At 44.5% G+C, this 25,853-nt stretch overlaps 1 protein-coding gene across 2 annotated transcripts; it reads left to right on the top strand.

The window, feature by feature from the left end:
- The first annotated feature begins 12,267 nt into the window (after positions 1–12,267).
- ADIPOQ (adiponectin, C1Q and collagen domain containing) lies at positions 12,268–25,411 on the top strand. Of its 2 annotated transcripts, XM_070465889.1 has the most exons (4): positions 12,268–12,351; positions 21,765–21,913; positions 22,040–22,246; positions 23,140–25,411. In XM_070465889.1, exons 3-4 carry the CDS (start codon positions 22,048–22,050, stop codon positions 23,658–23,660), a joined length of 720 nt encoding a protein of 239 aa, XP_070321990.1. In that variant the 5' UTR covers positions 12,268–12,351; positions 21,765–21,913; positions 22,040–22,047; the 3' UTR covers positions 23,661–25,411. The 2 variants fall into 2 exon arrangements, with proteins under 2 accessions (XP_070321990.1, XP_020771337.1); XM_020915678.2 differs by lacking the exon at positions 21,765–21,913 and having other exon boundaries at positions 12,273–12,351.
- Positions 25,412–25,853: the final 442 nt, after the last annotated feature.

The following is a 25,853-nucleotide window of genomic DNA, read 5'->3' as shown; positions in this document are numbered from 1 at the left end:
TTCCATTCATGTAAAAAAAAGTACACTAACATAAAATGTTGGTGTAACCAAGATAGGTATTTGTCAGGGCCTGTGTGTTTGAATTAGTTTTTTTGCTGGTGTATGAGTGCACACATTTTCTGTTTTTATTTCTAAAGTCATTTCCTTGGGTGTTCATGAGGATTTTCATTTTGACTGGGGTGAAGACGCTGGCAGCCCCCCAAAATTAGGGCAAGCAGCTTACCTGAAGTGACCAATGGTGTTCTAAGACTGTTTTTCACTCTGGTTACTAATATTAGCAGGTGCTATTTGTTGAGCTTCTTTGATGAGTCAGGGACTGTTCTTGATGGATATACATAGTGCTAATCTTTCCACTAAACCTCTAAAGTAGATACTGCTATCTTCACTTTGGATGAAAACTGATGCTTGTCACCACCCACCCCTCACCTCCATGAGCAAATCCTGACGGTGTCCAGGGCTTGACTACAGTGAATAATCACTGATTGGCTGGTTGGCCCTTTCAAGTCAGTTTACTTCCCCTGGAAAATGAGAAGCTTTGACTAAGAGATCTCCTCTAAGATTTTGCCTGATTGTAAGAATTCCTCTGCAAGGAGCTGTGGGGGTTTCAGAACTGAAAAGATTTGTCCCTGCCACCAAGTAGTCCAGGGCCCCATGAAGTGCTGAGGCCACGCACACAGTAGGATGTAGTGTAAGAGCAGATGGTTTTGAAAGGACATCACGGCAGGCATCTGTGTGACCTTCTACCACCTCCCACTGAACCCCTTTCTCTACTCTATCCTTGTCTTCTTTCTCTGTTCTTTCTTTCATGTGTCCTTACCATGTCTTTTCTAACTCCTTTTTCTTTTCTTTCTCCCTCTGCCTTGCCCTAGAAAGGTGTTTTTCTAACGGTGGGTTTTAACCCATTAGTAGGTCACAAAATCAACTCAGTAGGTCTGGACCAGCATTAATAAAAATGAATTAACACAATACAAACTATTAAAGGGTATCAATCACAGTGAAGGTAACATGTGAAACATGTCAGTGTGTCTGTCTGCATGTGTGTGTACACTGTGTCAAGATGCAAACTTTACGTATTTTATGACACTAGGAAAACCCTGCTCTAGACTAAAACGGGAGCTCCTACCCTCACCTGTGGTTCCAGGAGCCGAGGAGCCCGTGTCCCCAACAGGGAGGTGGCATCTGGGTCTTGACACTGCTTGGAGGATTGGTCATCAGCTCCGGCAAATCTTACCTGGAGGCAAGGGATGGCCCAGATGACCCTATAATAATGCAGTCAGTGCGGGGCCAAGTATGCGAGGGCCTGGGCTCAGCTGAAACCCCCGCCCCTCACCCATCCTGCAGGGCTGGCAGCAGAGAGGGGATTGGAGCCCCAGCAGGTCATCATGTCACCCCAGGAGCAGCTTACCCCAAGGAATGGCTGGAACTTGTCCTCAGTGCTTTCAGTTCCCTTATTTCCCCCCATGTTCTATCCCTGGGACACGGGCAGCCAGCTTCCCAGGAGCTGGAATTAAACCAGGCTGTGCCCTTGCATCCCCAGCGGGTACCTCTAGGGTCCCTGGCACCTAGCATTGTCTGGGGCACTTAGGCCATGGCCCCTGGAGATGCAGCTCTGGTTCACACAGGGGTGGTCAAGGGCACGGCGGCTCTTCTTCTCCCTAATAACCTTCCAGCAAGACCACCATCCCTCTGTCCTCACTGTTTGCCCCTGGTCTAAGGCACCCAGGCTGGATGATTGCCCTAAAGAAGCGTCTCTGGGGGTTCCTGTGAATGCCCCGAAGTCACATCAGGAGGAGGGCAGTGGGAGGCACCTCCCAGGGCCAGGCTCTCCTCTGCTCTCCCCACCGCCTCCCAGGAGCCAGAATTAAACCAGCCTGTGCCCTTGCATCGGGCAGGGTTTCTGGAGGCTGCCCCGCTGCTTCCCGTGTTGCTTGCACAGCCCTCACTGCCCTGCTCTGGGGAGGACACTGGGCCCCAGGACACAGTTTGGGGGGCCTCCCACTTGCTGGCTGCTTGCTCCCAGAGATACTGTGCCCCACCCCACCCCACCCCAACTGCAAGCTCCTTCCACTCCCTCTCCTCTGCCAGTTCTCTGCCCAGAAGAGGGCCTTGCCCCAAAGCCCTCCCCCTGAATTCTCACCTGAACTAAAAACTCTCTCCTGCACTCAGATTCCTGAGGGATCTGGAGTGATCCTGAGGGATCTGGCTGAGCTGATGCTCAGCCTGGGGCTCTCTCTGCAGATGTTCGCCCCCCTTACCTGATCTGGGAGCCTGCGCCTTGTATATAATGTGGGGTCGATTCCAGCTGTGTGTTTACAGGCCAACGGAACTAGACCAAGTGATAATTCCTCTCTCATCTCAGTTTCTCAGCTGTAAAATGGGGCTAAGGTCCTTAGAATTGTGTGAGACTCCGCTTTTGACAAATAGCTGACATCCTAGTAGGCACACAGTAGGCTCGTATTTGCTGGGGGTGGCTGTTCTCGGCAGTGTCTTTAACAACAGCCCTGGCACAGGACAGCCACAGTGGTGTGGCTAATTGGTTAATTAGCCAATTCTTTGACAAGAGAGGCAGGGTGTATTCCTCCCTCTGATTTTCCTACAGGGGCGCGGGGAGAGCGGTGACTTTTGGCAGAGGCCGCCAAGGAGATGGGAAATGGGCCGTCATCAGGGAAGAGATGGAGAGAAGGAGGGCGGGAAGGAGGGACAGCAGGAAGATCGCCAAGCGCAAAAAGACCAGTTTTTTCCTGAGGACAGGGAGGGAGGGCTATGAGCACCACGTGGACACGTCTTCTCAGTCAAAGAATTCTCAGTTGGAAAACGGAAAATGGAGATCACAGACCCCCACCAGCCAAGGGGAAGCCGTCTGGTTTTCCAGCAGAGGCTGTGCGGGCGCAGGAAGGGGACCTGAGGCTGAGAACGGACACTCATTCCAGACCCCGAGCCGCCCGCGCCCGCCTGCATTCCGGGGAGCCGCTGCTTTGGGTGCGAAGGCCGGCCCGCACTGGAGCAGAAGCGGCAGACGGGCCTGCGAGCCCGCGGATCCGCAGTCCTGCGCGCGGGCGACGGGACCGGCTTCCCCGAGCCTGAGGAGCGAGCGGTCCAGTTCGACGCCTGTCCACTCCTCCTGAGGCTCAGCGCAGCCTGGGAGGAGCCCGAACTGGCACCCAGGGGGCAGCAGACCGGCCCGAGGGACAGGTTTTTTTTCCCCCATTTCTATTTAGTTCTTTGTTGCAGTTGTTTAGTCGCTCAGTCGTGTCCGACTCTTTGCGATCCCGTGGACTGCAGCCCGCCAGGCTCCTCTGTCCATGGGATTCTCCAGGCAAGAACACTGGAGTGGGTTGCCGTGCCCTCCTCCAGCAGGGATCAAACCCTGCGTCTCCTGCTTTGACAGGCCCGTTCTTTACCACTGAGTCACCTGGGAAGCCCATTCACTTCTTTAGCTTTCTAGTTATTTGATTTTGTAGTTTTCATCTTATTTTCAAACTTAATTTTTTTCAAAGGTCATTGTCAGTTACTTATCTTCAATTATTTTTGAATTAGCTTTGATAATTATTTATTAATACTTAAAATTATTTATTTTTAGACTTAGTGTCTGAGTTATTTTTCAGTTTCTCATTTATTGTAGTTTTGAGTTATTTTTAGTTTTTTAAATCTATTTTTATTTACTTTGACATATGTAATGTTGTTTTATGTTTGAATGATTTAGTTTTTATTTTTGAATTATTTATTTCCAAATAAATTTAATTTTATTAGACTTAATTTCAGTTTTTTTTAAATTTTCTCAAAAATTTGTCATACGTTTTCACCTATTTAGTTTTAAGTTATCTTCAGAGCTATTAATTGTCAACTTCTTAACTTTTTAAATTAAAATTCTTTCTGTTCTTTATTTTTACTTAGTTGATTTTAAAATTTATTTATTTTTTAAAATTATTTAGCTTTAGAGTTACTGTCAGAGTCCAATCTGATAGATACTCCATACTGGCTATAACAGAAAAAAATTTAATACATTTAATATAAAGAATTTTTACTCAGCTATTGGAAAATGAAAAAGGCAAAACAAAAAAATACTGGAGTATGGTAGAAAATTTAACTGCAAGAAGCAGCCACTAGCCCAAAGGCTCAGGGAGAACAGGTAAGAGGTTGGTGGCCCCACGTGGCTAGGGGTAGCCCTAGGAGGGGGCATCACTGCCCAGTGGGACAGGTGCTCCAAGGACTCGGAGACAGGCCTGGGAACTGGATTCAGCTGGTGCTGGAGGAAGGGGTGTGATGAGGCTGGTTAGTGAAGTGTTGGGGAAATGGTAAACCTCAGGTCCTGGAACTGTCTAGGGCTCTCGGGGTGGAGGCCAGCTGCTAGGGCAATACTGAAGGGAACCCAGGCACCCAGGGAGGAACACAGCCCCCTCCCCTCCGCCAGCCTCCGCTCCTCAGCACTGTTGTCAGAGGCTGACTTGGGAGCAGCTGGCAAAGGTGGTGAATGGCCCCAACCACAAAGCAGAGAGCAGAGGGTAGGTGGAGAGCTGAGTGATTGTGGCTACTAACCAGCACCCTGAGCTCTGGAGTTGTTTAGTTTTAGAGGTAGTTTTGGATTTAGTCATCAATGGTTTGGGAATTGTTAGGGTGCTTTGATTTCCACTGTTCTCTGGATGAGCGATCTGGCTGAGTCTTCGGTCGCCTGATTTGTTCATGGAATGGATTGGGTCAGGAGGCAGCTGGGGAGTGTCTCCCATGAGACTCAGGAACATCACTGTAGAATTCAAGAAAATAGAAATAGTGTGTTCACAAAGAAGCCCTTTGACTGTGGCCAAAAAAGGGCAGGGACTAAAAGACAGACTCTCAGAGAGGGGCTCCTAGGCACAGTTGTTCAGTAGAGTGTTTGAAATTTTTCAGAACATTAAGCTATGATTGTGAATTCACCCTTTCATGATCCCTTTCCTAACAACAAAGTATCTGTCTCTGTAGAGTGTGTTTCAAATTGGTTGGATACAATATTTATTATTTGCACACTAAAACAAAGTTCTTATTTCCTTCTACCTGCATTATTTGCCAACCCACATTGTTCCATTCTGACCATAAGAATATTTATTTATTTACGTATGTATCCACTCATTTAATTCAATGCCTATTTCCTGGGTACCCCCATCCTAAGAAAGGTGCTGGCAACCAGGAGAGACCAGGGAGGGATGAAGATGAGTGAGAAACTCTCAGTCTGGTTGGGGGAGATGGATGTGGAAACAGATCATCGTGACATGGTGTGAAAAATACTGTGGGGGCACAGAACCTTGCCACTTCCTCTTCCTGATGCAGTCAGGGAAGGGGTGAGCTGGGTCTTCTGGAGCAAGCATTTTCTCCAAGTGGAGAGGAAAGAGGGACATCTGTGCACAGGCACAGAGAAGCGATGTATACACAGCAGGGAAGATGTGTCGGCCAAGACCATTGGGCCATAGCATTGAGAAAGGCACTACGATTAAAGGCTGGCCCTGGTGCTTGACAGATCTGGCCTCCTTTGGTCCTCGAGGCTAGGAGGCAACACCAGCCGTCAGTGCTGTTTCTGACCTGACTGTTCCAACCACAGTTTAGAAGACCATCTGATTTGCCGTGTCTGGAATTCTCCAGCCTCTTCCTGGCTGTGTCCCTGATCCTTTCACTCCTTCCTACTTAACCCTTGGTGAGTCTTTCCCCCTCCACCTTCTTTTTTTTTTTTTTTTTTTTCATGTTTTGAAGCCTCTCAGCAGCTGGCACTTTATTTTTTTTTTTCACTTATTTTTATTAGTTGGAGGCTAATTACTTTACAACATTGCAGTGGTTTTTGTCATACATTGAAATGAATTAGCCATGGATTTGCATGTATTCCCCATCCCGGTCCCCCCTCCCACCTCCCTCTCCACCCCATCCCTCTGGGTCTTCCCAGTGCACCAGGCCCGAGCACTTGTCTCATGCCCCCTCCACCTTCTGATTGCTGCTTTGTAAACCGCAGGGAAGAAGGACGGTTAGGCCAGCCAGCTGTGAAGTTCAGTTGGAGAGGGCAGAGCAGAGCAAAGGAGCTCTGCAGCCGGGTTTCTCAGGGGAGTTCTGCAGACCAAGATGATGGGAGTGGGATATTGGCAAACCAATCCTAACATCTTCCACCTGCATTCAGAAACCCTTGAAAGGTTGCGCAGATTCCTTCCCCAAAGGGACGGGGAAAACCCTGTTTTAGATCCAATTCAAGCTTGTGGGTCAACAGGTTGGGGTTTTTCTAAGCACTCAGAGCCCATTGCTGCATTAACAACATTGAACATGTGTAATCTACTAAGTCAATCTACCTGGTCAAAAGACAGTGTACATGTCTAGCATAATGTACAATGGCATATTTTCACTTTTTTTAATAACATACATTCACAGAGTCTGTCTTGAACATATAGATTTCCCAGTGGACTTCTCTGCTTTCGTCTGTCCAATTATCCTGTCAACCACACTAATAGATTTCTCAATGAGAATAAGTAAGAACTACATTTGGACAGAGGAATTCTCAGGATTCTGACTAGTAGCCTCAGAAAACACATTGCTTGCATGCATGCATGCATGCTCGGTCGCTCAGTTGTGTCTGACTCTTTGACACCATGGACTGTAGCCGGCCAAGCTCCTCTGTCCATGGGATTTTCCAGGCACGAATACTGGAGTGGGTTGCCATTTCATCTTCCAGGGGATCTTCCTGACCCAGGCATCAGACCCGCGTCTCCTGTGTCTCTTGCATTGGCAGGTGGATTTCTTTGCCGCTGAGCCACCTGGGAAGCCCAGACACATCACTTGGATTCCCTTAAATGCTTTCGACCATCTGTTGGCTAGTCGTCCACTATGGAAACAGCCCGAAACTCTCTCATTCTTTTGGATCTCAGCCATTTTATAAATCTACAAAAACGGCCACACTTGATGGCACTGGAAGAATGTGAAGTGCTCAAACCTCCCAGTCCTCTCAGAAAGAACCTCTCCACAAATCTGTCATAGACTGGCTGCCAGGGGAGCCATTTAAATACCAGTCACCACTGCTGATGTTCCCAGGATGCTGCCCTCAGGTGCTCTGGGACAGGTCCATTCTGTCCTCCCGCTGATCCCCATGAGCCCTGCATACTCTTCTTCAGGGGTTTGTACACAGTAGCCTCCCAGGTCACCCAGGCTACTGAATGAATTGGTTGCAGAACCTTTTTCAAGCCCTTTGAAAGTAAGACCAAAAACAGCAACAAAAAAGATACTCCTCTGTAGGTAAAACTTCTGTCATCTTTCCATTTGATTAGGTTAGAAAGATTACAGAACAATGAGATCAAAATCTCCTAAACCTTTTTTTCCCCTAAAACTTTTGGAAAAAATTATTCATATTCTTTATGATGTTATAATGTTGCCTGTTGGCCCTAGAGATAACATGCTCTGACTAAAGTAGTTAGACTAAAGGCAGCCTTGATTCTGTAAAATTTGGTAGTGTTCTGAATTCCTACCAACACTAGCCATGCATTATGCAATATTTAGAGGAAATAGAAATCACCTAAGTCAGCATTTTCCAGATGTTTTTCAGAAACAGCAAGAGAATACAAGAGATCAGCAGTTTTCTTCCTCAAGTTGCAATATACAGGAGATAAGGAAACATTTATCCAGGTGCAGAGAAGTCCTGTAGACAGGAAACCTGCATACTTTTAGCACACCCTTTATTTCCCAGACTTTGCAAACAGTTTTCTTTGTGGGATATCATAGGCCAAGTAGAATAGTAAGCTGCTGCAACAACAATCCAACAATATAATGACTTGATAGGTTTATTTCTATCTCAGGTAACAGTCCAGGGCAGGTAGGAAGACTGTTCTGTTCCACACAGTCATTCAGGATTCCCAGGTTTCTTTCCTCTGGTTTTTCCACCATCTCCTAGAACATCGTCTTTGCCTGTATGATCAAAACTGGGTGATGGGCCTCTAGTTAATAATACGTGTTGTGTACTTGGAAGTTGCTCAGAGTAGATCTTAAACATTTTCACCACACACACACAAAAATAGTTAACTCTGGTGAAAGAGGTGTTAATTATCTTGATAACCATTTCACAGTGCATACATATACATGTATTAAATCATCAGATTGTGTACTTTAAATATATATGATCATATTTTTCAATAATTCCTCAATAAACTTAGGGGAAAAGTGATATGTAGTGCTAAAAAAAAAACCCTAAAAAAACTGGGTCACAGGCATATCTGCACTCCTGTTCACTGTTAGGGAAGAAATTGAAGAATCACAGGCGTAATATTTTAAGATTCAGCCAGGAGTAGCTGAGTCCCTAATATTCTATGGGTGAAAATTTTGCCATATGCTAACTCCTAGCTTTAAGGGATGGTAGGAATTATAGTCCCTAATAATGGAGGCCATTTCCCAGCTGCTGCTGCTGCTAAATCGCTTCAGTCGTGTCCAACCCTGTGCAACCCCATAGACGGCAGCCACTAGGCCATTAATATGTAGCGTGGCCATCCAACCAGCCTGTAGTGAAGCAGAGACTGGAATTCAGGTTTCCCAGCTCCAGGTCCAGAGTCCTCATTGCTGCTTTCCTAATTGTCTGCTTCTTCCGCCTACAATTCTGGACTCACCCAACATATACGGAGTCCTCTTGTATGCTGAGTTCCATGTCAGGATACGGGGTTGGAAAGTTTTTTTAAATACAGTCTCCCAATTACATGTTTACTCAAATATCAAGCTTTATAAGTGGATAAACTTTCAGATATGACCTTAATACTTATATCTCAGAGCTTTGCATCATGCTATTTTCATTGGCCAAGAGGATACTTTCTCCTGATGAGGAATAAACACACACAGTGATCAGTATAGAGAATCCTGAAATATCCCCTCCATGCATTTGAAAACTGACTATATGAAAAAAAAATTTAATTTAACATTAGAATGTAAAAGATAAATATGTATTAAAATGGGTGCTGAGTTCACTAAGAATGCAAAAAAGAAAAAAAAGCTACATTTTACCTTATTTTTTAAAACATGAGTTGCTAAATCAGTACTCTAAAGCTGAGCATCAGTTTTTCTTTCAGTTGAACCAGGATAACCCATATGACCCTGCTCAGCCTGGAAAGCCCCCACTTATGTACATGTAAATAATGGACCAATTAGAGACTGCCAGATGTACTGGAAAGTCAATCAGAAAGTTTCCCCCACTCTCGAAAATCTCGCCCTGCCAGAACTAGAAAATCTCACCCTAAAAGAACTCTCACCAAAGACTGTCTTAGGACTTCATCCTCCTTTCAACTAACAGAGAATTTTGAAGTGAGGGGTGGTCCAAGGATACAGGCTCTCAAACATATGAACTGAGGGCTGCTTATTTGAACTGGCCTCCTTGCTGGTGAAAGTGGCTTGCTGTTAGTCCAAAGAATGAATGACAAAACCAGAGTCTTATATTTATATCTGGGTTTGCCTTGGATAAAGTGCAATTGTAGTCAAGTCTTTGGAAGAGATAAAGGAATGAAAAACTTTTTTTTTGGTCATTTCTAGGAATTGGGGAATGGAGTGGGAGGAAGACCACAGGGTATGCTTCTTCTGTGTCTTGATTATACTGACTTATTTTAATTAAGATTATTTTTTTTAAAATCAAAATTAAGAAAAATATATGCAATACTTAAACATACTTACGGGAGGGAGAGATCACATGACCTGCTATTTTCAGTATCCTGGTTCCCATGCTGACAAGGGATTGAATGATAGCCATGACATACCCTGGAGGAAAGGATCCCATGTATTAGATTATTTTACTTAGTAACAGTTCAATCCTGGGAAAAAGACTAGCCTCAAGGCACCTCTGGCTGAATGTTTTCCAGTCTCAGACTCTAAACCAGTATGCCACAGAATTGTCTTTCCACACGTTGGCCCTTGTGTAGTGAATGGCAGATTTCCCTGAGGCCTCAAAATGATAGGCTTGCACAATGTTCCTGTCTGACAGCCAGACAAGCACAGTAGCCATGCGATTTGGGGTCTAAAGTCATTCCATGTTGTGCAATCATTTAACCTTGCTGTAAACAGCTATATTCCCATAAGATTGGAAGACAGTATTTTTTATGCCAAACCCAAAGCTACCCTGAAGTAAGTGCATGAATCTTAGTTTCTTATAGTCTAACAGGAGGGGTGAGAGCAGGTCCTGGAAAGCATATGGGTTTTGAAGCCAGATAGATTGGGTTCCAATCTTGTACAAATTCTGGTTCCAAGATTGTACACATCTGGACAAATCGCTTAAACTCACTGAACTGGACACTTGATTTGTAAACTAGGAGACAGAGTTATCTCCAAGGAGAAGATTAAATAGAATCATTCCCTGATTTTCCATTCAGCATTTATCATTGCCCAGCTTATACCAGGTCTTATTCTCAGGGCTTGAGGATGAAACATTGAACAGGCAAGGCAGCCGCTTTCATGAAGTCTACAGTCTAGTATCAGAGAAGGCAATGGCAACCCACTCCAGTACTCTTGCCTGGAAAATCCCCTGGAGAGACAGAGAGTAATACAAACCCAAAATAAATCAGAGATGCCACAATAAAAGTAAAATACTGGAGTAATTGAGCGTTGCTGCCGTTTTTCTGTGTTTTCTCCTCAGTCCTGCTTATCTAGTAAACTAGAACCTCAGTTTCATAAGCCTCTTACCTAAGCCAGTAGGCCTTTGGGGAGAGACAGTCATGACTCTAATCTCAAAGGCCTGATGTGACTCCTCTCGAAATATTTGCATATTAGTAGGAGGCTAGGCTTAAGATCAGGGCTTCCTTGGTGGCTCAGCAGGTAAAGAATCTGCCTGCCAATGCAGGAGACGTGGGTTCGATCCCTGGGTCAGGAAGATCCCCTGGAGGAGGACATGGCAACCCATTCCAGTATTCTTGCCTGGAGAATTCCATGGACAGAGGAGCCTGGCGGGCTACAGTCCATGGGGTTTCAAAGAATTGGATGTGACTGAAGTGACTGAGCACAACACAGCACAAGACTTAGATCAGACTTTTACTTTACTTTGCTGGGGGCTTTTAGGCTATGTGTGGGCAGCAGAAGTGGTATTTAGGGGCAGGCAAATACTTGCTCACCCTCTGCCTGAGGACATTCTGCTTCTGAATGTCTGCAGAAATTATTGCTGGGATTCTGAGCCCTTGCTGGGTTCGTAATTTAATGTATTAGAACTTGTGGTTTGCAGGAAGTGGCGCTGAACCTGTCCTTCATAAACAGAGTGTGGCTTTGCCAAGACAGAGTGTGAGGTGATGAACACTGCTACTTTAAATCTAAGCCTTCTAGGAATACCTGTGTGCCTTAGTACCATTCCAGGCTGCTCCCAGCCCAGGGGAGGTTTCCTCAGTAGATGGGTACAGGCTCAGGTGCTGGCAAAATGGGGACTCACACACATGTGAAAAGTTAGTTTTCAAAAGCTTACCTAGAATTTTGCAACCAGACAATCAATGAAAGATGGTAATCTCTCCTGTACGTGCTAAGTTTCTTCAGTCGTGTCGTATACTTCGCGACCCTATGAACTGTAGCCCACCAGGCTCCTCTGTCTGTGGGATTCTACTGGCAAGAATAATGGGGTGAATTGCCATGCCCTCCTCCAGGAGATCTTCCTGACCCAGGGATTGAGCCCATGTCTCTTGTGTCTTCTGTGTTGGTATAAAGTGGTTCTTTACCACTTGCACCACCTGAGAAGCCCAATCTCTCCTAGTTAGTATATATTTTCTGATATATTGAATTTGAATCACATACAGGTGGGAGCTTCAAAATCATTTGGAATCCAGGGCCTTTAATAATCTTAATATGGCTCTGCCTCACACCACCCCAGAAATGTCCCCTCACCTCAGTCCTCAAAATTAACATGCAAAATCTTTCCCCAGTCTGGGGTTCAGGCCAGAGAGGAAAGAATGTATTGTGTTTCTTGCTATACTGGGGTTCCCTGTCATGCAGAGTGAGTGAGAGCTGATGGTGTTAACTGGTGCCCCAGACCACCAGGCAATTCATTTTATATAAAGAAATACTTTGTTTTCCCGCTTCTGATCTTGACCCTTGGCCCCGTCTTCTGTCGCTGTTGTAAGAGGCAAAATTAAGGGCCAAAGCCTGGAGACATAAGTGTGATGACTGCAGCTCTACTTGGCATCCCAAGCCCGAGTTGGGTTGCACCAGGTTCCCTGGGGTGGCAACCCAAGGGAGCTGCCAGGGGCACGTGTCTACCCATTGGTCTCTGGCCGTCGCTGTGCTGGCCAATGGGAAGGGACAGCAGTGAGGCGGGGACTGCTCGCCCTCATGAGTACTGGGCTGCTGAAGCTGGGCCATCGCCTCCTACTTCCACCCTGACTGAAGTCTGTGGCTCTGATTCCACACCTGAGGGTAAGGACAACTGATTAAAGTTCTAGGCTGGAGATGAAGGCTCTTTACCATGGAACCTTTGGCTGGGCTGTGCCCAGGTTACCCTATTAACAGGGTGGGAGGGATACAGGCAAAACCCTGGCCAGGGCAGCACTGGTGGAGGCTGACAAGCCTTGGGCTTCTGCCTCGATTTTCCTAGAGCTTGAAGAGAAAAGGGACTGTTGCCTCTGGTCAAAATGTCTGGGACCATCCTGAAATTTGTCCAGTTCACTCTGTGGTAAAGATGTTTAATCAAAGAGAAGGTTGGGGTCAGTGAAGTGGGAGGGATGGTCCAGCAATAAAGTTCAATTATATGAGAGGAGAAGATGATACATCACTTCTCAGTTGACCAAGTAGGGCAGAGAAAGAAGCACACAAAGAGGCAGCTTGGGGAACGCCTGAGCCCTGACCTCAGACTGAGTTTAGAGTCCAACTCTGCCACTGGAGTCTACTCAGCAGTATTTATTGAGCAGATTTTACAAGTCAGACCCTAGGTGCGGTTTGTGAGATACAAAGATGGATGAGGCACGGTCATTATCTATAAAATTTGGGGGATGTCTGTAAACACGTGGTTATCTACACCATTGTGGGGATATCTCACAGGATGATGGAGAAGTTCAAAAGAGGTAAGGTGAGCAAGCAGCCTGGCATCTACTGGGAACTCATGAAAAATCTTTTTTGTAGCAGACAGCTTCTGACAGAAACAACAATCTGTCTGGCCTTTGCCAAGCCCAATCCCGCCTGCCCTGGGGAGTGCTGCACTTGAGGCATCCTGGTTGTTTCCAGCCATAGATGCAGAGGCTGGAGTGGAAGGGATTTTAGAGGTCAGGCTGGCCTTGTGTGTTTGGGGATGCAGGTCCCTGGTCTGGGGAGACTCTGGTGTTCAGATCAAGCCTCAGGAGGGGTGCAACCACCTCACTCCTGGGGATTCCCGTCCTTAGCAGTAAGGTCAGCTCCTCCTGACAAGGTTGGGAACAGGGGGGACTTGGTACTGACAGAGTATGTCCAAAGGAGCATGAGGGTGCCAGCTTTGTTCTTGAAGATTAGCAGTGGGAAGGGAGCCTGAAGCTTAATTGGATGTTCTTGTTGCCTTCCTCCCTTCATTCTTGAGGATTTGTAAAGAGGGACAGAGGACTTGCTTCTTGTCCTTTCTAAGGTGGCTGCAGGGACAGACTTCCTTCTTACTACCTGTCAAGCTCGGGGACCAGGGGCTGCAGACCCTTGGCTGAGGTTGGGAGACAGAAGCTTTGGAGACTAGAATATTTAATTAGGAATTCTTCATGTGGAGAGAGACTGGTCCCAAACATGTGTGTGTGTGTGTGAAAGAGAGAGAGAGAGATGAGTGTGTCTGTGTGTGATGAGTGTGTATGTGTATGTGAGTGTGTATGTATGTGCGGGGGGTGGGCACAAGGATGCTGAGTGAAAGCTTTCAGGTCACCCTCCTGGGTGAGAGGCAGAGCCTAGCTGATTTCTGGTTCTGCTATTTATCATTAGATTGCACCAGGTGAAATTGCCAATATTTTGCACCAGGTGAAATTGCCATTTTTTGACCTTTAAAGACAGCAATCTCATTTAATTCAGCCCAAGAGTTGCATGCTCTTAAGCCAGCATCTTGGTCTCTTCAAACCTCTGATTCCTCTATAGAGTGGAGTCAAAAACAGCACTAATGAGGAGGATTAAATGAAATATAGTTTAAAACCGCCTCATGCAATTTATACGACAAAGTACTCTTACCAATTTCAAAGTGTTCTCATGTTCCTCATCTTACATGAATTCATTTAGCAGAATAAGAAACTGAGTCTGAGAAACCTTTTTTGAGGCAGTCGTAAGGTGATGGCATCTCTCAGGGATCTTCTCCTTAATCTCTCAGTTTCCCCATCTCTGAAGTTGGGGATATTTTCTTTGCTTCATGGAGTAAAGATTGAAACAAATAACAAATGGCATAGTGATGGGAGGTGCTACTGTGGGAGCTGGTTTCTATGAAACAAAATGAAGCGACCCAGTCATGTCTGACTCTTTGCGACCTCATGGGCTGTAGCCTACCACGCTCCTCCATCCATGGGATTTTCCAGGCAAGAGTACTGGAGTGGGTTGCCATTTCGTTCTCCAGAGGATCTTCCTGATCCAGGGATCGAACCTGGGTCTCCCACATTGTAGGCAGACACTTTACTGTCTAAGCCACCAGGGAAATCCTAGGAGGATCTAACGATGCGTCCCTTCCTCCCCCTTAGCCTCCCATTTGTACAAGCAGGGCAGAGGTGAGATGATTTCTGGGGTCCCTTTCAGTTTTGTTGGACTCTGCGATCTGTGTTTTAATGCCCTTTCCTGCTGGAGGAGTTGGCATCGGCTTTGGTGACCTCTCTCCCCCATCTTACTCTGTCTCCTACCAGTCCCAGAGGAGACCCCATGGTTGCATTTCACAAGATTCTGCTGTTGTTGCTGAAATTCCAGCAGGTCAAAGTGGAATTTCTCATACACTTAAATGAAAATGAGAGACTGTAATATGGACCTTTAGGATCCAGACAGCATCATGGTCCATCCCCTTGTATAATTTTGAAAGCAAGCTTATCCATACCTGTACACAGTGCACCATGAAAGCTAGTGCAGTAGAAAGAACCCAGGCTTTGGATTTCAAAGTGCACCTCTCCACACTTCCATTGGGTTGGCAAAAAGTTCATTTAGATTTGTGGAAAAACTCGAATGAAATTTTTGGCCAATACTTCTTATCCTTGAGCGGAAGTTGCTAAACTTCTCTGGTCCTCAGATTTCTCTTGGAACTGAGTCCTGACCCCCTGGAGTAGTCGTGAGGGTGAAATGAGATTAAAGGGTAGTGGATGTACGAAGGGTGGTCCACAGCAAGTGCTTCATAAATATTTGCTTATATCTCTTTACTTATGCCCCTGGAGGAGGGTATGGTAACCCACTCCAGTATTCTTGCCTGGAGAATCCCATGGACAGAGGAGCGTTGCAGGCTACAGTCCGTAGTTGGCAAAGAGTTGGACACAATTACTTATTTGTGTGGAACACTTTAAAATTTATAAAATAATTCTTCATATTTTAAGTGAACCTGTTCTCACAACAGTATTGTGAAATAGTCTATTAATAGCTAAGGATAAACTCATTAATAATCAGCTTTGCTCACAAAGAACATGAAGTCTGGGAGGTGGGTTGGGAAGGTAAGTCACCCGGTGAGTTAGTGATGGAGCTCAGACTAGAAGCCAGGTCACTGGATCATGACTTGGGATTTCTTCACATTATTCTCTCTTCTATCCCCCATCCAATGGAGTGGAATATTAGCAGGCAAATGTGTGACCTTGATGCTGTTTTCCTTCTTTGGACTATGCCTAAGTGTCCAGCATTTTGCTTCAGAAGGTCATAGTTTGATTTCCAGCTCCACTGCTCAAGATCTCTGGGATCTTGGACAAGTCGCTTAACTTCCTGGAAACCCACTTTTCTCATCTCTAGAATGGGTACAGTTATAGATAACATTTATTGAGCTCTGACATGTGTGAGGCACTGTTCTATATACTTTATGTGGATTGTACCTTTTCTTTTATTATTTTCAAAAGAGAGCTTATGTTTAAATTTTTTTAAATTTATTTGGCTGTGCCAGGTCTTAGTTGCAGTATGTGGGATCTAGTTCCTGACCAGAGATCAAACCCAGACCCCCTGCATTGTGAGCACGGAGTCTTAGCCACTGGACCACAGGGAAGTCCCAGATTGTGCTTTTTAATCCTCCAACAAGCATATGCCTGAGACATATTACAAGGAAGAACAAATTATTTTCACCCAAGCACTGAGGTCAGAGAACATGTGATGTCTATTTTACCTCATCCTGTCTCTCAAAATGGTTGTGAAAATTAAGTGAGATATTAAGTGAGGTGAGGACTTTAGAAGTGGCATTCTACAAAGACAAAGAATTACAGCTGGTTTTAGGATTAGCTTCATGACCTGTGTAAATGATTTCTTTATAGGCGTAGTTGAATCTTAGAACAGAGTCTTAGATTACAGTATTATTTAGTTATGTTTTCCCCTTTAGAAAGAGAGGTCTTTCAAAATCAAAATGTAATAATTGCTATATTTAAACAGGGAGCACACATAGTTTTGGAATAAATTGTTTGAAAGTTCAGCATCTCTGCACTGACTTTCAATTGCTATCAATTGATGATTTTTCCACCCAGAGCTTTAGACGATAACCTTCTTCTTTAGTCAGAATCTGTTCTTCGCAGCAGACATGTCCTAGGATTGTGTGCCCATCTGCCCTCACTCCCTCCTTCTATTACCTCCATCACCTGTCACTGTCGTGGAACCCAGACTCGTTGCCCCTATGAAAAGAGAGATCGTTCCCTAACACGTCGCTTGGGCTGGGAAAATAGAATCTTGACTTTTAAAAGAAAAGGGGGAACCAGAGAATCCACGAGACCTGATTTTTCAGTCTTTGCAATGATTTGGAGAAAGCCCCCAGTGACCCTGCGTCTTTGGGGCCCTCTGTAGCTGCCTCTACCAGTTCTCGTGTTCTGGATTCTCTCCTCCTGTTTCTCTGCGGAAAAGAACTCGGCCTTCCTCATTTCTGGAGAAAGCAAGCACAGAGCCTCTTGGTAGTCTTCTTAGGAGTTTTACTGCTAACTCCGTAGAGGAAAAGGATGGAGGTGACAAGTTGTGGGAAGGTTGGACAACATATAAAGTCTTAAAAGTCTTAGAATAAGTATTTTCTTTAAACACAAAAGGGACTTGACTGATCTCTTCTTGGCTTTGCAGCTAACTCCTCTCTTTCTTCTCATCTTGGCCTCATTTGGGCCTCCCTGGTGGTTCAGCAGGTAAAGAATCCACAGGAGACCTGAGTTTGATCCCTGGTTCATGGAAGATCTCCTGGAGGAGGGCATGACAACCTACTCCATTATTCACGGACAGAGGAGCCTGGAGGGGTTTATGGGGTTGCAAAGTCAAACATGACTGAAGCAACAAAGCATAGCACAAGCCTAAGCTATCTCATTTTCATTTATTTCCAGCAGTTATTGAGAACAATCACTTTGAATCCTCCAAATCCAGTAGAGGGGGACAAAGGTGTAGGTTGATGATAAGAGAGCCTTAACTAGGGACTCTACCACCAGGCGGCAGAGTCTGTCTCTATCGGCACCTCTCGGCTGTGTTGCTAGTCTCTCCTCTTTGCCTGCAGGTCTCATTCTCAATTCTCGCTTTACTTATAAGATATTAGAACTCGATAAGTGATAAATGATGCATCAGATCAATAGAGAGGAAAAATATTAATTTAAATAAATGTCTTTTAAACAGCTAGTCATCAAATAGGAAGAAATCACTTGATTATCTTAGATCACAGCTTACCCAACACAAAATATCAGACATGGATTAAAGAGTAAAATTTAAAATACACCAAACAATAAAAGAGAAGAAAATAGAGTACTTACAAAATCCTAGTATGGATAAAGATTGTTTAACTCTTAGAAGACAAAAAAAAAAAGAAAAAGAAATCAACTGAGTTGTTTATATAAAAACTAAAACAACAAAAAACTAAAACTTGTCACATAAAAAACAGGATAAGCAAAACAGAAAATAATCTTTACACTAGAGATAAATCATAGCACATATGACAAAGAGCTGGTATAAAGAGCTCACAAAAACTAATTCAAAAAGCACATTGTATCCCTAATAAATAAAGAACACTAGCAGAGATATCAAAAATGAAGAAATCAAATTAGAAAATAGGCCTTTAATGAAATGTACAACTCACTAATTGTCAAAGCAGTGAGGTTCCATTTCTTTTGCTCACTAAACTAAGATCAACAAAACAGTTTGCAATGATTATATCCAAAGTTGAGGAGTGCAGTTAAGACAAGCTTTTTGTATACACACTGATACACTGTTGTGGAACAGCATGACAAACTATACTTTGGGAACATGTATCAGGAGCCTTAAAAATGTTCATATCTTTTGGTACAAAAATTTTACTTCTGGGAATATGTCATAGCACAATAATATTAGTTTGGGGATAAGCTATGTGCCAAAAATGTTTGTTAGATTTTAAAATGCTTCAAAATGAAAATATGTTCATGCTTCAATAAAATGGAAATGTTGACATATACCCTGGTTATATCCACTTGATGGACTAGCACACACATTTAAAATGATGATTACAAAAATTAGAAAATTGCAAAGCAAAAATTAGAGAATAAGATTTCTAGGAAAATATTATTTCCATTATGTTAAAAATAAGCAGATAGATACTTGGGAATGGGGATTAGTCTATTTTTTGTAGTTTCCAAATTATTTATCTTACTATTTTTAATGAACACACATCTTTGTGTGTATGAAAGTTAACCATACATATAAATAGGTAAATATATATAAGTTTATGTATAACTATACATATGAATAAACCTAACAATAGAATGGGAAAGACTAGAGATCTCTTCAAGAAAATTAGAGATACCAAGGGAACATTTCATGCAAAGATGGGCTCAATAAAGGACAGAAATGGTATGGACCTAACAGAAGCAGAAGATATTAACAAGAGGTGGCAAGAATACACAAAAAAACTATAGAAATAAGATCTTTACAACCCAGATAACCACGATGGTGTGATCACCCACCTAGAGCCAGACATCCTGGGATGCAAAGTCAAGTGAGCCTTTGGAAGCATCACTATGAACAAAGCTAGTGAAGGTGATGGAATTCCAGCTGAGCTATTTCAAATCCTAAAGGATGATGCTGTGAAAGAGCTGCATTCAATATGCCAGCAAATTTGGAAAACTCAGCAGTGGCCACAGGACTGGAAGAGGTCAGTTTTCATTTCAATCTAAAGAAAAGCAATGCCAAAGAATGTTCAAACTACCACACAATTGCACTATCTCACAAGCCAGCAAAGTACTGCTCAAAATTCTCCAAGCCAGGCTTCAACAGTACGTGGACCATGAGCTTCCATATGTACAAGCTAGATCTAGAAAAGGCAGAGGAACCAGAAATCAAATTGCCAGTATCTGTTGGATCATTGAAAAAGCAAGAGAGTTCCAGAAAAACATCTACTTCTGCTTTATTGACTACACCAAAGCCTTTGACTGTGTGGATAACAACAAACTGTGGAAAATTCTTAAAGAGATGGGAATACCAGACCACCTTACCTGCCTCCTGAGAAATCTGTATGCAAGTCAAGAAGTAACAGAACTGGACATGGAACAGACTGGTTCCAAATTGGGAAAGGAGTACATCAAGGCTGTATACTGTTACCCTGCTTATTTAACTTATATGCAGAGTACATCACGTGAAATGCCAGGCTGGATGAAGCACAAGCTGGAATCAAGATTACCAGGAGAAATATCAATAAACTCAGATACGCAGAAGACACCACCCTGGCGAAAGCAAGGAAGAACTAAAGAGCATCAAGAGACTCTTTAGTTCCTCCTTGAAAGAGGAGAGAGAAAAAGGTGGCTTAAAACTCAGCATTCAGAAAACTAAGGTCATGACATCTGGTCCCATCACTTCATGGCAAATAGATGGGGAAACGATGGAAACAGTGAAAGACTTTATTTTTTGGGGCTCCAAAATCACTGCAGGTGGTGATTCCAGTCATGAAATTAAAAGATGGTTGCTCCTTGGAACAAAAGCTATGACCAACCTAGACAGCATGTTAAAAGGCAGAGACATTACTTTGCCGACAAAGGTCCGTCTAGTCAAAGCTATGGTTTTTCCAGTAGTCGTGTATGGATGTAAGAGTTGGACTGTAAAGAAAGCTGAGTGTCAAAGAATTGATGCTTTTGAACTGTGGTGTTGGAGAAGACTCTTGAGAGTCTCTTGGACTGCAAGGAGATCCAACCAGTCAATCCTAAAGGAAATCAGCACTGAATATTCATTGGAAGGACTGATGCTGAAGGTGAAACTCCAATACTTTGGCCACTTGATGTAAAGAACTGACTCATTTGAAAAAACCCGATGCTGGGAAAGACTTAAGGCAGGAGGAGAAGGGGATGACAGAAGATGAGATGGTTGAATGGCATCACTGATTGAATGATGATAGAGCCCCTGGTGATGGGCCATCGGGGTGGGATTCCAGACACAATGCACAATTTTGGAGGCAAGATTACTTATCAGGGATTTTTCTGCATCCCTCATAGAGGAAATTTCTCCTGAAGCCAAATTCAGTTTTGGAAGCTTTGTGAAATCTATGAGACAAGCAAACTGATGAATAATAGTGAGTCTTTAGGGTAAAAAAATACACATGGACCATGTCTTGTTTAGAGTCAGTTTCTTGGGATTTGCTACATTTCAGACTCCACAGAGAGTATCAGCGATGCCTGTGATCCAGGATCCTAGGACCGGTTTCTCTCTCTGGTGCTTTCAGTAACCTAATAACAGAGGCAGGGATCGGGGGAACCAGAGTCCCTGTGCATGCAAGGACTGTCTTTCAGGAGGGGACATGGAGGGCTGGTTCTGAGACAGGGAGTCCCTTGGCCACCTGTGCCCCTTGAACTTTTTCCCAGGGCTTCCAGAATACGCACTCTGAATGCACTCCATTCTCTTTCTCTCTTCCTTTTCTCTTTTCCTTCCTCTTTCCCTCCTCTCTCTGTATTTCCTTTTTTTTTCCCCTACAAAAGTATTTATTTAGTCCTTATTTTATACTGGCGGGACTTTCTCTTTGGCTCTGATGGTAAAGAATCTGCCTGCCAAGCAGGAGATGCAGGTTCAATCCCTGGACCAAGTAGATCCTCTGGAGAAGGAAATGGCTACTCACTCCAGTACTCTTGCCTGGAGAATTCCATGGACAGAGGAGCCTGGTAGGCTACAGTCCATGGGGTTGCAAAGAGTTGGAAATGACTGTGCAACTAAGAGCCCCCTGCCCCTGTGGCTGTGTTTAGTGGGTGAACAAATAAAATTACAGTATAGTGCAAGCAGTGCTGTGAAAGATAAGCAAGGGTCCCGGGGGAGGACAGCAGGCCAGGAGGAACAGCAGTCCAGATGGGGGAGGAGGACAGGGAGGACTTCCTGAAAGAGAGGACAGCCCATGTATCCTGAAGTCCACATAGGGATCAGGCAGGTGAGGGGGTACAGTTAAGAGGTTGCACAGGCAGAGGTCAGTGGATAGTCTCATGGGACAGCGTATCTCTGGTTGTCTGACCGAGGCTGTGTGTGTGTGTGTGTGCAAGTGTGTAATATACCAAATGTCTAACATATGGCCCAGGAGATGGGGAAAGGAAGAAAGAGAATGGGAGAGAAAGGAGGAGGAACAGACAGAAAAAAGGAAAAGGGAAGAAAAAGGAGGGAGCCAAGAGGGGGAAGTTAGAGTCGAATGGGATGATCTGAGTCATCATTCTTGGAAAACCCAAGGGATAGAGTCCTGACAAATGGACTCTTGGAGCTTTCCCCATTCCTCCTACTGTGCTCAGATCTGAGGAATTGGGGGAGTGCTGTCTCACCGTCAATGGTGGTGGAAGAAAGGAGATCACCCATACAAAATAACGCTGAATACTGAAAATTTCAAGGCAGAGCGAGCACAAGGTGGGCTGGAAGAGTCAGAAGAGTCTTTCCAGAAGAGGTGAGTGTTGAGGGAGCAGGTCTCAGGCAGACTCTGCAGAGCTGACCAGAGTCCTGCTTGGGACCTGACGGGGGAGCCACGTGGGGGTTGCCCTTTTGTGGCTGACAATGTGGATCTGGGTTCCAGGGCTCAGGATGCTGCTGCTGGGAGCTCTTCTACTGCTACTAGCCCTGCCCAGTCATGGCCAGTACACCACGCAAGGGCCCCCACTGCCCAAGGGGGCCTGCACAGGTTGGATGGCAGGTGTTCCAGGGCATCCTGGCCACAACGGGACCCCAGGCCGGGATGGCAGAGATGGCACCCGTGGTGAGAAGGGTGAGAAAGGAGATCCAGGTAAGAATAAAGCCTTTGGCATCTTCCATCACAGACTCCTCCAGGGTAGAAGAAGGCTTCTAAAACCATGAGAGGGCAATAGTTACTGACTAGGGCCCATGTGCAGGGAAGAAGCAAAGCTTTTTGATGTGACCCATGAGCAACCTAAAGTGAATTGTGGATTGGCCTTCTAGGGGTGAACACACATGGTCCCTTTAAAACCAAGTAAGCTTGGCTCTGCTCTACCCACACTACCTTCCCCATCCTCTCCCATCTCAGCCTCATCCATCTCTGTTCTCAGTCTGCTTATATTCCTATTTTCCTTAATGTCCCCTTAATTCCCATTCTATCCAGTGGCATTCAACCACATGTACTGGGACCTCCTGCAGGTCACAGTCCTTTTCTTGGAGAACTCTTGCCCTAGTGCACAGGACTGTTAAACGTTACTACCAGAGGGTCTACTCCAAATATGCCAAAGTGAATACAGAAAAATGCCCAAAGAGTGGAATAGAGAGAAAATGCCCTTGATGCAGACCTAGATTGACAATGAAGGCTTTCAGGAGGAGGCGGGGCTTGAGTGAGACCTTGAAGGATGGGTATTGGGCAACCTAGACAGAGAGGATAGAAAAGTCCCCTGTGTATGATTGGTTGAACCTGCACATAAAGTACTGGCAGGGTGAAGGGTCTGTGATGGAGACTTTTGGAGATAAGGTTGGAGAGGAATTTGTGGGAGCCTCTGTTGTGGTAGATGTGGAGGAGAAGGTAATGGCTGTCCCTTTTAGGAGCTCTCGTTGGTTCTTTGATCTGTAAGTCAAGCAGATCGTAGGTAGGGGCCGCAGGGACAGTGTTTTAGGCTGAAACCAACCTAAACAGGAGTCTGTTCCTTGGGTCACTGAGGTCTTCTTGTTCTCTAGGTCTTGTTGGTCCTAAGGGTGACACCGGTGAAACTGGAATCACTGGGATTGAAGGTCCCCGAGGCTTTCCAGGAGTCCCAGGCAGAAAGGGAGAACCTGGAGAAAGTGCCTATGTATTCCGCTCAGCATTCAGTGTGGGACTGGAGACCCGGGTCACAGTCCCCAATGTTCCCATTCGCTTTACCAAGATCTTCTACAATCAGCAAAACCACTACGATGGCACCACTGGCAAATTCCTCTGCAATATTCCCGGGCTGTACTACTTCTCCTACCACATCACTGTCTACTTGAAGGATGTGAAGGTCAGCCTCTACAAGAATGACAAGGCCCTGCTCTTCACCCACGACCAGTTCCAGGACAGGAACGTGGACCAGGCCTCTGGCTCTGTGCTCCTCTATCTGGATAAGGGTGACCAAGTCTGGCTCCAGGTGTATGAGGGTGAAAATCACAATGGGGTCTATGCAGATAATGTCCATGACTCCACCTTCACGGGCTTCCTTCTCTACCATAACATTGAATGAGCACCATTAACTCAGAATCTCCAGCGGGCCAAGCAGCCCAAAGTGAAAGAACAGTCCACAGGTCTACAGTGTAGTTAGGGGACCAATTTTATTATCTAGCTGGGGGATTCTGAACATCATTCATGCATTCATTGATCAAGTGCCTTTTTTAAGAAATGATATACTATGTTCCCAGGACAGTCTTGAAGAAGACATGTCCCCTGGCCTCAAGGATCTGTTATGTAGTGGTAATGGAAGGACTGATAACATTTGCTGGGGAGTTTCATATACATGACAAGATAACTAACTACAAGAAGGTATTTGACAGTGATATTCTGTGCCTGCTGTTTTTCCTTATGTTCTTGTCAATCCTGTGAAGTACACAAGAAACTATTCTTCTCTTTTTTACACTTGCAGTCCTGAGGATGAGAGAACTGTGTGCCTAAGTCACACAGGCATTAAGTGGCAGAGTTAGAAATCCAACCCCGGGCTGTGGACCTTTTCCAGTATATTGTGTCTGTTGTAAGGACTATAGCCTTTTGGTAGGGTATTGGTAGGGGTCTCCCCCAACTCATCTGAGGACCTTTGAACTGGCCTTCACCACACATTAAGCCTTTCCTTTGAAGCACTCCTTCAGAGAAGGTGGTTCCATGACTAGGTCCCATTTCAACTAGACCACTCCATACTTCCTCTTCTCCATGTCTTTCCTCAGACCCTTCTCTCTGGCCCAGAAAGTTGACTCCATTTCCACATGTTCACATCTTCCCTATTCCTCAAGACCACCAGGTTGGGAAGCTTCTTTGATGTGATATCTTTTCTTTCCTACAAGTCTTCTCACGCCTGGGCCCCTCTGCCCTTCCACGTGTCACCATGGATGAGAGTCCTGGGTCTGCAAGACATCCTCCCGAAGCCCAGGGTTGATTACCCACAGAGGATCATGCTTCCTGCACACTGAGTCCCCTTGCAGGTCCTTGATTGATGCCTAATGAAGATCAAACTCTGGAACCTCCTATCTACCCAGAGTTAACTCCATTTCTATCTTTCCATATAACCAATCCCTATCTACAAAAACAGTCTTATTTTAGGAACTCCTTGATTTTAAACTCCTAATCTTTGTTCCATTGGATGGCTTGAATCTTTTCCACTGAGGTTAGGGATGACTGTGCTTTCCAGAACACTTAAAGAATTTTCCCTTAAGGAAGTAACTTGAGCTTGCAATGCAAAGCCCATGAAAGAAGTTGGAAACTATTCTTTCTTTGAGTACCAACAGGGTCAGGGGAGACCTGGGCCTCCTGAATCTACTCTTGCTCTTTAAGAAGTGATAAAAAAAAAGAAAGAAAATGAAGAAAAGAAAATGATAACTGAGATGACTATTTTAATTAGCTTGATTGTAGTGATTGCTTCACAATGTATGTCTATATCAAATCATCAAATTGTACACCTTAAATACATGTACTTTGAATTGTTAAATATTCCTCAAAAAAAAAAAAAAGGAATTATAGATAGTTGACGGTGGTAAACATCCTCTCAGGATGAAGATGAGTGATGCTCTTCAAAGATTTTAGCAAAAGCAGAACTAATAGCATTCTGCCTAAATACAGAAATGGAAAACTTAGCTATTTGCTTGCAGTTTTAAATTCTGAATGATTTCCTTTTGACTATTCATTAGGCAAGTATGATATCTACATATAAGGCTTAGTTTTTAAAAATAATTGTATATCATTATTTTCTACAAATAAAGATACTGTCCAGCATTAAACGTAGAACACTTATTTCACGGATCATTTGTTTTCATTTTTGGAGAAGACATGGGGTTTAGAGAGGGATGAAGAGGGGTAAACCTTGTGTTAATCAGAACTCTATTTTGTGAATGACAGATAAGATGTCCTTGCATTTCATTGGCTTTGGCTGGGTTGTGTGCTTATCTCTGACCAGTCACTGGAGTCAGGAGGATGTAATATATTTATTGACCTAATTGATTATGGCTCAAGCTGGAGAAGGAGTATTTTCCTTAAAGCAAAATCTGGACAGTTACCAGAGTGGTAGATTCAAGTCTTTGCTATCTGTCACATGCACCACTCAGAGTTTGGTCTGGGATTTTAGTCATTTAATTCTTTTTAAAAAAATATTTATTTGCCTGTGCTGGGTCTTAGTTGTGGTGCGCTGGATCTCGATCTTCATGGTGGCCTGTGGGATCTTTTAGTTTCAGCATGT

This window comes from Odocoileus virginianus, chromosome 4, assembly GCF_023699985.2.
Source record: "Odocoileus virginianus isolate 20LAN1187 ecotype Illinois chromosome 4, Ovbor_1.2, whole genome shotgun sequence".
In the NCBI taxonomy this organism is placed as follows: Eukaryota; Metazoa; Chordata; class Mammalia; order Artiodactyla; family Cervidae; genus Odocoileus; species Odocoileus virginianus.
The sequence above is the reverse complement of the archived record's forward strand: the minus strand, read 5'-3'. Positions and strand labels throughout refer to the sequence as shown.